Here is a 13,039-nt window from a genome sequence, read left to right as displayed (position 1 = left end):
GATGAAACAGTGTAATTAATGTGTAAGTATGTATTGTGTAGTTAGTAAGTGAAAATTCTCACCCTTTGCAGTTGTGCAAAATCTAAAAGTAGTCATGACAGATTTCAACTGTTACAGAAAAATAATTATGTTCCCAATTAGAAGACTATATAGGAAATTAAGTGTTATCAGTCCAGATTGCCCAAAGTAACAGCCACTCCACTGGCACTGATTCCAGAAAGTGTCAGTAATTCCCCATGCCACCTGCAGGTAAGATATCCAAAGAGCTATCAAGACACTGAATTACAGAGCAGAAGAAACAGGTAATATAAAAACTAAAATCTGCATGGAGACTCTAAGATACTATAGCTATATTTTCATGACAGAGAATGTCCTAGCATACACTTTACCCCCATAGAGAAAATACTAATCAGCTATCACACTAAATACCTAGCTGTATTTCAACTGCTTACAACAGAAAAAGCAATGACTGTATAGCAAGTGTATAATATAGCATCTACTTTCCCAAATTTTCCAAACCCAGTGTCAAAACCTACCATAAAACAACTGTCATATCACTTTTCAGGGCCAGTGCTTTATGTATTTTTTGTAAGCAGCTTTAAAAAAAACCCAAAACCTCAATACTACATTAATGAGTCAAATTGGAGACACTCGCATTGTTTTGCACAGTATATCATACATTAGCTATGTTTTAATAAAAGTTGAAGATTACCCTCTGAAATTCTTGTGGGGCTTGTCTTTATGCTATCCAGAATTAACCTCCCCCCCTACAACCAGGCATTTTGATCCCTCACAGTGGTACACACACACGTTAGTAATCCCTGGCTGAGATGGACTGCAAGGTCAGTGAGATAGGAACTGAAATTAAGTGAGCATATCCTTGTGATTTTATAATCCATCACAGTCAAATCTAACACTCCATATATTTTAACACTGCTTAAACAGCTACCACATAAAAGATGCATGTCAGGGAAAACGTGCAGGAGGGAAGAGAAGAATATCATCCTAAATATCACAATTTACGTACAGGTATATAAATAAAACTGATCAGTTTCCAGTGCCTGTAAACACATTAACCAGAACTATATTCTCATTTAGAGTTCTCCTGAACAGAGACAGAATGATTATTTAATAAACATGGAGGTTCACTCAACATGTAAGTGGAGGAAAAAGACCTACATGAGATCCCTTATTGAACAGGCTCTGCTCTTTCCTCTCCAATCTCTCCCCCTTCGTGCTCACAAACCATCTCTTCCTCTGGAACTTACAAAGTGCACTTTTTACTCTCTGCGAGGCCCTTCCTTCCAAGAGTCTTCCTTATTCTATCCTACACCCCACAGCTGATGAATCCAGATCAGCTTAAGCTTCTGCACCAAGTGAACTTTTCCCCACCAAGGCAATACGCACCTCTAACAAAACAAAACAAAAACAGATATTTGTCTATGATGAGATTAATAAAGTTGTTTCCCATATCTGATTGTAAGAATGAAGATAGATGGTACTTTTTAAAGATGAAAGTACATTAAAGTCAGTAAGCCCTTTCTCATATCCATGGCAGCATAAGAGAGTCTGACATCCTATCCCACAGTAGAATGCAGCCAGCCACAAGCTTTTAATGGAGTGAGATGTAGAACATATCTTCTCTTCAAATAGGACTCTGGGGGAAAAAACAGTGATGAAGCTCTGAATAAAGTATTTTATACAACTGGATTTTCAAAATTTGTTTTTGCCACCTTTATTAGACTTAACATTTATGAATGATTAAAAATGAAATGTACAGAGTAATGATAACTTTTGTAAATTTTCCTAGTACAGTGATACATAGGGTCCAGACTTAAGACAAATCTATCTTTATCAGCATAGATACATTTTATACTAAAACAATCAACTTCAAATATCCATTCTGCATAAAATAGACTTTGTTCTTATTTTGAAAGCCAAACAACTGCATATTTATCCATGAAAAGAATCGTATTTCCATCCTCAAATTGTCTACATTGTTTGTAACTTTTAAACTAGCTGCTACCTTTGGATTTGGGAGTTCTGTGAATACTGTTACACAATGGCAGGCACAATACATGCATTCCATTTCAGTAAAAAATTGAAGACAATTCTGTACAGCTTCACCAGTTTTCTTGTTTTCATATCTCAGTTCAGATTCACAAATGGTAACGTCCATCCATATTTGTCGCAGAATGACTATATAAAGTAACAATTATGCCAGTGACAGGCTCACTTCTTCTTCTTCCCTTTGCCTTTTTTGCCTCCCTCTCCTGGCTGGAGATTTTGGTCACTACCTCCCATTTTCTGTGTCCTTGTTTTCAGTTTGGGAATTGTTTCTGCTGCATACAGCATCACCGATTTACCTAGAAACAAAAGGCAAGGGTTAATTTATATGAACATTTGTAACACTCTGAACATTAGAATCCCTAGCTAATGTTAGGGCCTACCTGGAACCCCTGTCAAGTTGGATAAAAGTCCCAGCTCTGCTTCTTTCCCCTGTATGGGTAGGATACTGGGTGCTCTCTGGAAGTAGGGCACTCAGTGCTTGCTGGGGGAACTTGTGCAGAACAGTTTTAAACTGAATCATTAGAACTAATGGAATCCAGAGCAAGCCTAGAGAAAAGTCACAGTAATTTTGGACCTAATCAAAGAATCGAGTTGCTCTTTATTAATCAGATTATGATCTAGCTCAGGGGTTCTCCAACATCATTGCATTGTGACCCCCTTCTGACAAGAAGAGTTACTACACGACCTCAGGAGGGGGGACTGAAGCCTGGGCCTTCCCGAGCCTCACTGTCCCTCATGGGGGCCAAAGACAAAGCCCCATCACCCAGGACAGGGGCCAAACCAGAGAGGGCCTGTAACCTGAGCCCTATTACCCTTGGGCTTGAGCCCTGGGTGGTGGAGCTCGGGCTTTGGCCCCAGCAAGTCTAATGCCAACCCTGGCGACCCCATTAAAATGGGGTTGCGACCCACAGTTTGAGAAGGGCTGACTAGCTTGCACAGACAGACAGACGAGGTGCAGCCCCCTTCCCTCCCCTCACTTCCCCATAGCAGTTACTCGCTTCACAGGTAACAATGCAGGGGAAGACCAAGCCTCAAAAAAGCCACCACATTGCTTTCTGTTTATATGGACTTGACATGCTAATATTGTAACTATCTGTGGCTAGTCTGGAGTTCAGAAGGACAAGTGGCTGGACAACCAAAACATGCTACAGGGGAGCAAGATGCTGATCCAACTATTTGCTCCCACCAGAAGACTCCAAGGCTCTAGCTTCCCCTTCTGATCAGTAGAGCTAAAGAGGCCATCATACCATCAATAGCACTTTGTAGTTTCCAGCACTTTCGTTCTCCCACCCTGTAGATTAGTCTTTGCCCCTATCTTTTCTGCACACTAATTCCTCACTTACCTGTCAACATTAACAAGGCTTCTTTAGTTAGGCCAGTTAGTATTTTAGATTTCCTATGAGCATTTTAGACAGAAAATTGCAATATCAAACAGATTACTACATCAATTTATCAACTGCATTGAAATTTAACAGCGGTATGACAACAGTATACACACGAAAAGACTAAGTGAAATATAGTAGTTTTAAAGCAGATTTTTGTTTGATTTTGGAGAGAAACCTTCTACTACAATACAGTACACTAAAGTAGCAAAAGAATGTTTAATTCCCAATTTTTAAAGTGAGAATGAAGCACCATCTAAGGAAAAACAGGACTGAAGACTGTACTCTAAAACAGAATCACTTCCTCACTAACAGACTCATCTCATTTAGCTACCAGTTTATATGGCTTATAGTGGCCAAATGTTTCAAATGGTAGGATCTAAAAATGCATAATGACAAAGTTCTCTATTAATGTTTTAACAGACTGGTTACAATTACATTAGCGTGGGAGACAGAGAGACTGACACTATGGCAACAGACTAACTTTTTCTAAGTAGGTAAGAATATATAGTTACTCAAGTTTTCTCACTGCACATACCCCCTCAACAAATACTCCACTCACGTGTTGGAAACTGAGGTAAACATGGGTTGCCATCTTCCAGCTTGAGCTGAACTCGCACTCTGCCTCTATATTGCACATCACGGTTCCACTCTCTAGGGTACAACTTGTTCTTCTAGCAAGTGGAAAAAAGAACAACATAGTTAAACTAGAGATTAAGAGGCAGAAAGGCATTTTATAAGATAAGCATCAAACATTAAAAAACAAAAATTTAAAATAGCTATATACTAAAATGCCCATAACAAGTGAACACAGCTCATAGATGAGCACCTTTTTGAGGGAGACGTTACAGCCAAGTAGACTTTATGTACATGCTTTGAAAGTGAACGGTCAGACATGGTTATTGGGAAAATATGATCATACTCTGAACTTTACAACTAACCCAGTGGTATGTATACTAAATAACTTCAGAACAAAATTTCAGAAGTTAAGGGAATCAAGGTGTGGGTTGGATTAGTGAGGATGAAGTGAATACTGTTAAAACACTGGAGAAGAACACTCTTTCAAAGGAAGCAGAATAGTTATCCTCACCCCGATTTCTCTTCAGAAAATAATTCATACAGCACAAAACCAGAGAGGAGTTTGAAGACATATTGATAAAAGTAATTTACAGATGACACAAAGATTGGCGAAGAGATGAATAATGATAGAGACAGGACAGTCATATAGAGCCATCTGTATCACTTGGTAACCTGGGCCCATCTGAACAAAAGGTATTTTAATACAGCCAAATGCAAAGTTATACATGTAGGAACAAGAAACACAGGCCACACCTACAAAACGGGGGACTGCATCGTGGAAAGCAGTGACTGAAAAAAGATTAAAAATTGTAGTGGACAGACAACTGAACATAGAGGGTGAAGGGAGTATGAAGGTGATTTTAGCACTGGTGAAACAGATACTGGAATACCCTGTTAGTTCTGATGTCCACGTTTTAAAGAGGATGTGGAAAAATTGAAGAAGGTGGAGAAAAAAAAGCCACAAAAATTATTTGAGAACTGGAGAAAATGCCCGTGAAATTTCAATCTGTTTAGCTCAGTGGTTCTCAACCTTTCCAGACTATGGTACTCCTTTCAGAAGTCTGATTTTAGGTTATCAAAAAAATTGAAAGATGACTTAATTACAGTGTCTAAGAACCTTCATGGGGAGAAAGTGCTGAGTAATAAAAAGATCCATAATCCAGTGGAGAAAGACATAACAAGAACACATGGCTAGAAGTTAGAGCCTAGACAAATTCAAATTAGGCACAATTAAAAAAAACAATAAAACCCACACAGTGAGCGTGATTAGCCAGAGGAACAAGCTACAAAGGAAAGTGGTGGATTCTCCATCTCTTGGAGACTTCAAATCAAGATGTGTTTTAGCCAAGCCCTAGTTATTAGTCTCAATACAGGGTAACTGGGTGAAATTTAATGGCCTGTGACATTCAGGAGGTCAGACTAGATGATCTAATGAACCCTTCTGACCTTAAAATAACAAAAAAACCTGAGTCTATGACACACGGAAACCATTTAGAGGGCTTAGAATTCAAGTATGACAATGTGTATTACTACATTACTGAAGAATATAATTAAGATTTTATCTTTAAACAGACATTACCATCAATTTATTTATTTATGTTTGTCTATTTTCTGTGTAAGTTTTGTTTAGATTTTTTAAAAAACAACACATTTTAATGTTTATTGTGCTGTGAATGTACTAGCAGTTATGAGAAGAAAATTAATTATTTGTAAATTAGCTGCATACCTATTTGTATTTAAACATCCTGATAAAGTCACTGCTTCCAAAGTTCCAGAGATAACTTCTGTCAGAGTGTGTGGCTTATCTGAAAGGAGGAGTATGAAACATTACATCTCAGTGCTCTATCAACACTGCATTTTGATAAATCTGATTAAGGTTTTGTCAATTTTGTGTTAGAATTTTGTAATTTAGAAATGAAGGTGGCATCATTTAAGCAATCTATACAGAATACTGAGGGAAGTGTTGTCTAGACACAGGGGAAAGATCTAAACCTTTGACATTCTTCAAGACAATAGGGAAGATTGCATCCTGCACATTCAAAGCCTGGGGCAAAGGTGGCTTTAAAATCCTTGAGATTCTGGGTAGTTTGAGCACTGAAACCATCCCTGGCATAATTTAGGCAGAAAGTTAGAACAGCCTCATGTGGGGTGCCTCTGAGCAGCTCCACAACACAGTGCTATGGCCCTACCTCCATCGTACTTCCCATGCTTGACCTGTGAGAGCCACAGGCTGTCTTATGCAGCCACCACAGCTGAATAACTCTTCCCCAGGTGGACAAGGGGCTTTTATAACTCCTATCCAGCACACTGGGTCTAGGCCAGGGAATGTCTATACGCATCAGAGATTCACAGAGTCTAAGGCTACAGGGGACTACTGCAATCGTCGTAAGACAGAGGTTCTTGACAGTTCCTTTCAAACAACTAATGTTTTAAATTTTCCCAAAGATGCTGATGAAACCAATCTAATCTTAAAACCTTTTGCTACTGAAAAATGTGATGCTCACTTGAAAGTTCTGAAACCCTTTGTAATTCCTAGTAAAGATTCTTCTTCTCTTTTATTTGGCTTTGCTCCTGTTACAAAAGTAAGACAATAGTTGTGTGTCTCCAAGGGATAATAAAAAAAAATTACAGACAGATCACTGAAAGCATAATGATAAAAGTATGTATGCTCTGAAATATATCACTGTCAACTTAATTTCCAATTTTTGTTACAGTAATGCTAGCAACTTTGGTTGTACAGATTAAAGAAAAAATCTGATTTATGAAAATTTAAGACGGTGCTGGCAAAATTTGTACCTGAATGAGCAAGTTTTATGGCATTACTGGTTATATTTTATATTAATCGGCATTTCATGTACCAGAGAATAACTGAAGTGTTCTTTATTTCTCAGAAAAAATCTCTTTATATTTAATTATGACTAGTGACTTGGTGGATGCTGTCAGGGTATTTGAATGCATACATTAAAAGGAAGATCTTATTGATGAAAACCCTAAGTGTTTTTATGAGGATATAAGTTTAACCTAAAAATGAATACTGTAAATGTAAGGTACTGGAGTAATTACTCTTTTCTGTTGTCAAACTGCACTTTAAGTGCCAATGTGGTTAAACTATCAAAATTTTAATGCCAAAAGAGACATCTATGACCTGTGACATATAGGAGGTCAGACCAGAATTTCACCCAGTTACCCCTGTATGAAACCCAATAACTTATATTTGGCCAACACATATCTTTGAGAAAGACGTCGAGTCTTGATGTGAAGATGCCAAGAGAAGGAGAATTCATCACTTCTCTTACTAGTTAGTCTCAATGGCTAATTACCTTCAATGTTAACAAAATTGTGCCTAATTTCTAATTTGAATTTGTCAGGCCTCATCTTGCAGCCAGAGCCATCCCTTGGGTAGTGTAAATCAGGGAGACTGCCTGGGGACCTGTGCTTTGATAAAATTAGGACTGTCCCAATATTTAGCCCTTTGTCCCACGTCCGGACCAATGTATGATCGGCACACTATTTGTCCTGATACTGAGGTCAGGCAGGAGGGATGAGGAGGCGAATGGGGAGGTGAGTGGAAAGCGGGAAAGGGGTGAGGAGGCAGGCGGGCAGGCATATGGCGAGGAGAGCTGCGGTCAGGCGGGGGAAAGGGAGCTGCCGGATGGACAGCAAGGAGACTAGCGGGGAGGCAGGCGGGATGAGGAGGTGAATAGCAGCCGCGTGGGCACGAGGAGACTAGCAGGGAAGCTGATTTGTCCCGGGCCCTGCACCCACCTAGGGACGGCCGTGCTTGCAGGCACTGTTTTTTGTTATGCCTTTCTCCAATAGGTTAATGAGCCCTTTCATACCTGTATTTTCTCCCCATAAAGGTACTTAAACACTAATCAAGAAAACTCATGATGTACTTTTTGATAAGCTAAACAGATTGAGCTCTTTAAATCTATCACTGTAAGGTGTTTTCTATAGCCCTCCCATTTTAAAATTTCTTTTCTGTACTCTCTCCAATTTTTCCAACATCCCCTTAAGTATTAAGTTAACTTATATTCAAAGAAATGAGAAGACTTAGTTGATGACAATAGTTTTTCTAAGCATTTTTTTTTATTTTTATTTTTTAAATAAGTCTTTAATGTATTCATAAAGTTTCACATTACCTCTACAAGCACATTGAGTCCAACTGCTGCACATACATCTTGGATTTCTGTAGATGTGGGATTTTCAATGGCCTATTAAAATAATGTTTTAAATTACTACATTGCCTTTTCAAAAAAAATTATTCTACTACTGAGAAAAAAAGCCTTATTAATTAGGTGTTGATTGGATGAGCTCCTGAAATTCCTCAGGGGAAGCAGCAGTCAGGGAAAGGAAGGGCACAAAGATGGATCAGGGAAAACAATCAGCTTGCTTCTCCACTTATGTAATATAATATATGGAGATATACCTATCTCATAGAACTAGAAGGAACCCCAAAAGGTCATCGTGTCCAGCCCCATGCCTTCACTAGCAGGACCAAGTACTGATTTTGCCCCAGATCCTTAAGTGGTCCCCTCAAGGATTGAACTAACAACCCTGGGTTTAGCAGGCCAATGCATGTACATTTCCTGGAATATATCAGAAAGAAAGGAACAAAGCACCAAAGGAGAGGAAAGAAGCAGCATGGGTTCAACATTAGCTGTGGACAGGCCTCGGCGGGAACCCAAGAAGAAGTGGGGTAAGAGTTAGCACTCTAGAAAAACAATTTTGGTTTCTTTGGAGTGAGATAGGAGTAAGAGATTTGTGTGTGGCTTAAGCAATTAGAATGGGAAAAAAAACCCCAAGACCCAAACACCAACCTGCAGCAATGAGTCTCAGAGCCTGGGCCTACAGACTTGGGCTTGTGTGACATTCTCACTTGGGCTGGAGCCTGGGCTCTGAGAGACACTCTGCTTGGTGCATTTCAGAGCCTGGGGTCCAGATCAAGCAGGAATGTCTACTCTGCTATTTTTAGCCTGTAGCACAAGCCTGAGTTTATAAGACCAGGCTCAGAGACTTGCTGCTGCAGGGTTTGTGTGTATGTGTAGACACACGTTCAGTTACAGACTGAGGAACTAAGAGAGTATTGACTTAGTGATAGGCATCTCTTGCCAAGGATTCAGCTACAGACTGAAGAGAAAGGAAAAGAAGGCCACAGCATCAGTTATGAGAGATGTAAGGCCTGATCACTCAAGTAACAGAGTTACCTACTAGTTCAAGTTAAAGCAACTGACTTTTTGCTATCACAGGAAAAACATCTAAGAAAGTATATGGAGAATAGTAGTCATTGTTTAATCACTTCTCTGTAAGCCATATACTATGTGTCTATTCCACTATCAGCTGGGCTCCTATTGGATCCTGAAGCACTAGTTGTAGACACAGATGTAACAGACAAGAAATGGTACACTACAGACAGTGACTCAAATGTGTTCTATTTCCCATAATCCTTGATATTACAGGGAGCCTCTAGGGTCAAAACAATAGTACAAAACACCCACTAATCAAATTACAAGCAAATTATTAAGGCAGCCTTACAAAATCCTTCTTGCCCAGGTGATCAGTATCTGTTTCCCTCATCACTGCAAGGATGGGCAAGAAGATTTTGTACTAGTAAGTTTTCAAGAGATTTTCAAGGTTGCATCCAATCTCTCCCAGCTGATGTGTTTGAGCCTTGCTCATGTGACAAATCAGAGGTTCTGAAACCAGCCTTTCCCATATTGAATTCACATTTTGACACCAGTGGTCAGTCTTCAAATATGTTACAGAATTTAATCATCAATTTTCCTCTCCTTCTCATCAAAAAAAACTTAAGTAGCCTTGTCCACAATTGTTAGTTCCTTCCCAAACTCCCTCCAAGCTATCGTGAAACAAAACTTAGTTTTCCCATGCCACCACAAATTACTTTGTCCATAGGTATTCTTCTTCCTTCTGCTATTGTCTTCTTGTTATTTAAGTATGCTGGATAGATGCAGATGAATCTAAAAAAAAAAAAAAGTAATATAAGTTCTGAAAATACTAGCTTTTGTAATATCTTCTAAAGCACATAAAAAAACCAAAGGAATGCCAACTTCTAAAACTTGGAAACTGTCATATCAAATCAGACCATTGGTTTATTTAGTAAAATTGCAAGATTGTGAAAGTACCAGACAATTCAGGGAAAGATGCAAAAAACCACACCGTGGACAATGATGGAATAACCATAGGGAGAGATTCTTCCTAATACTAGATTAGTGGTTAGCTAAAACCCCGAAGCATGAGTATTTATATCCCGTACAACTTTGTCCTATTTTAAGCAGCTGTGAAAGCTATTATCAAAAAATCAATTCCTTTGCTAAATCCTGCTAAGCTCCAGAGTTTAATATCTTGCAACAGATAACTCCACCGTCTAATTATCCAAAAACAAACAAACCACACAAAAAATCGTTAGTTTTAATTTGTCATCTTCCAATTTCATTTGGAAACCTAAATTTGAGCATTATTAAAGAGTAAACAGGAATTCCTTACTCACCTTCTCTACACTGATGATTATATTGAAATTGCCAGACTTTTCCCGTTATATGACACTGCCAGAATTGGAGCAGAAGAGGGAGAACTGGGAATGATGGGGCTATGCATCTATGCAAATACGTGGGAAACCTATTGGCAAAGTGTGTTCTCTCTCCACCTCTAGTGCTGATCTACACAGAGAATGACAACCTACTATTTTTATCAGTTACTCCAGTGGCAGAGGTACATGGAGTGAATATAAAGGTTTCAACCCTGATGATGAACCATATAGCTATCAGTATGATGCTACATGATGGAGTTTGTTTTTTCAGTTTGCTTTTTTTAAAACCTAGGCAACTACATACAACAAATGACAATAAAAGAACATTATTAAGGTTGCAAAAACAAGCATTCAAAAGTTAGGACATGCCTGAATTAAGGTTGCCTGGGCAACCTTGATTCAGCCCTCTTGCGCATGTGCATTATCTTTAAATATACAACTCCTATTTTTGCCACAGGACCATACCTCATTCAGTGCACAGGATGGACGGACTGTGCTCTAGAAATGAATCAGGGTTGTGTAGTAAAGGAGACTGTTTTCTGCAGAATTCCTGCCTTATGTGTCACCAAAATTGGAAAGTATGTAGTAAATGTGCCACATATAGGTGCTGACTTCCCGACTGTCCAGTGGGTGCTCGCCTCTGGCCCCACACCCATTCCACCCTTTCCTCAAAGTCCCCACCCACCCTGCCTTCTCCCATCCGAGCCCCACCCCCATTCCACTCCTTTCCCTTAAGTCTTTGCCTCTTCTCCACCTCCTCCTCTGAGCATGCTGCATCCCCCTCCCCCCCAGAAAGTTGTAAGTGCCGCCAAACAGCTGTTAGGCTGGAAGCACTGGGATGGAAGGGGAGGAGTGGGGATGTGGCATGTTGGGAGTCGGCGAAGGAGGCGATGAGAGCTTGGCAACTGGTGGGTGCAGAGTACCTGCTAATTTTCCCCCCGGGTGCTCCAGCCCCAGAGCACCCACGGAGTCGGCGCCTATGTTACCACAGAGTTCCTGTGTGATGTTTATCAAGTCACTTAAACCCAGCCTTTCATAGGTTGTCACAAGTTGTTTGTTCCTCATTTTATGGGTGCCCAAATTGAGACCCTAGGACTCAATGCCGAGCACTCACACCTGCAACAGGTATCAGTGGGATCTGTGCTTAAATATATAGAGTGCTATATAACACTAAGTATCCTGAAAAAAACAGGTCCCAGGCACCTAAAATTAGTGGATACTCTTCACCTTCCAGTCTCTGTGCCTCAGTTCACCATGGGTAAAATGAGAATATTATCACCTCTCACCTCACAGGAGTATTGCAAAGATAAAATTAATCTCTATGAAACACTGACACTGTAGTGATAATCCCATAGAAAAGCCCATGAGAAAATTAACAACAGAGTAGGATTTGAATAGTGTACAGCACATAAGGCCTAGGGCCGCACACTGAATAAGGAGAAAACAAAATACTGAATAGTGGCTCCCCAAGTGAGCACAGCCCATCCTGCCCACTGAATGAGGCACTAGCAGGTCCAAGGGTGGAGTGGGGGTATTTCTGTGACCATGTAACCAAAGGCTGTAGCATAAGGTATCCGCCCAAGCGGACAGATTTAAGGTCGCCGGTGCTAGCTCTGAGTGCCTGACTTCGCAGCGCTGCTCATTTAAGGTAACACTGTCTGGGCGTAAGTGTATACGCCTCTGGCTGCATCTATCGCCCGCTCCACCCTGGATCACTTCGTTACACCGCGCCACTCTCTCGCGCCCCCTCTTCAGCCCCATACACGTTTCCACCCCCACCCCCGGAGTGCTGTGGGCCCAGCCCCGCACGCAGCTGTCACTCGCTCGCCCAGTAGGTGTGTCCCATCCCCCTTCCATAGACAGGAGCAGCCCAGGGGCAGCGCCCATCCGCCCGGGGCCTGCTCCGGGGGACCAGGCCTACAGGGCGAGTACGGGCCGCGCGCAGAGTAGCCCCAGCGCCTCCTCACACCCCACCGACGCAGGGGCCAAAGCGACCGAGCAGCGCGGAAGCCGCAGCCGCCCTGAGGTACCGCAAACAGGGACTGCCCCGAGCGCGGGTGTCGTTACCTCTCCTTGTCCGCCGGAGAGGTGGCAGCCCAGGCCATAGCGGGGTAGTGGGGGTGCACCGCCTCCCCCGCTATCACTCACTACTACGCGCTCGCTCCTCACAAACCCAGAGCTCTGGTCAGGCCAGCAGGAAATGCGAGAGGGTGGCCCGCCCACAGAATCGCGGATGCCTTGGCTGCCACATTCCTATTGGATCACAGAACTGTCACTCAAGCAAGACCTTGCAAGCGACATCCTATGGGTCGTGCTCTTTAACTCTCGCGACATTTGAATCGGGAGGCCGGGCGAACAGCTTCCTGCGGGCGCACGCGCCCTGAGTCAGCAACGCGCCGTGGGCGGGGGAGGTGGGAGTGGTGCTGCCTCCGTCGTTGCATCGCTCACGGCTTAGGACGCT

General features: G+C 41.5%; 1 protein-coding gene across 3 annotated transcripts; it reads right to left on the bottom strand.

The window, feature by feature from the left end:
• Positions 1–1,706: 1,706 nt before the first annotated feature.
• Positions 1,707–12,770, bottom strand: SRP19 (signal recognition particle 19). 3 transcript variants are annotated; one of them, XM_032768258.2, is made up of 6 exons: positions 12,646–12,758; positions 11,044–11,128; positions 9,934–10,009; positions 8,174–8,245; positions 4,015–4,126; positions 1,707–2,366 (listed from the first exon to the last, which is right to left on the bottom strand). In XM_032768258.2, exons 2-6 carry the CDS (start codon positions 11,046–11,048, stop codon positions 2,233–2,235), a joined length of 399 nt encoding a protein of 132 aa, XP_032624149.1. In that variant the 5' UTR covers positions 11,049–11,128; positions 12,646–12,758; the 3' UTR covers positions 1,707–2,232. The 3 variants fall into 3 exon arrangements, with proteins under 3 accessions (XP_032624149.1, XP_032624148.1, XP_032624150.1); XM_032768257.2 differs by lacking the exon at positions 11,044–11,128 and having other exon boundaries at positions 12,646–12,766; XM_032768259.2 differs by lacking the exons at positions 8,174–8,245; positions 11,044–11,128 and having other exon boundaries at positions 12,646–12,770.
• Between the last annotated feature and the right edge of the window lie 269 nt (positions 12,771–13,039).

The sequence above is a fragment of the Chelonoidis abingdonii genome, chromosome 6 (assembly GCF_003597395.2).
Source record: "Chelonoidis abingdonii isolate Lonesome George chromosome 6, CheloAbing_2.0, whole genome shotgun sequence".
NCBI lineage: Eukaryota > Metazoa > Chordata > Testudines > Testudinidae > Chelonoidis > Chelonoidis abingdonii.
Note: the sequence above shows the minus strand (reverse complement) of the source record. Positions and strands in the feature narration are given on the sequence as shown.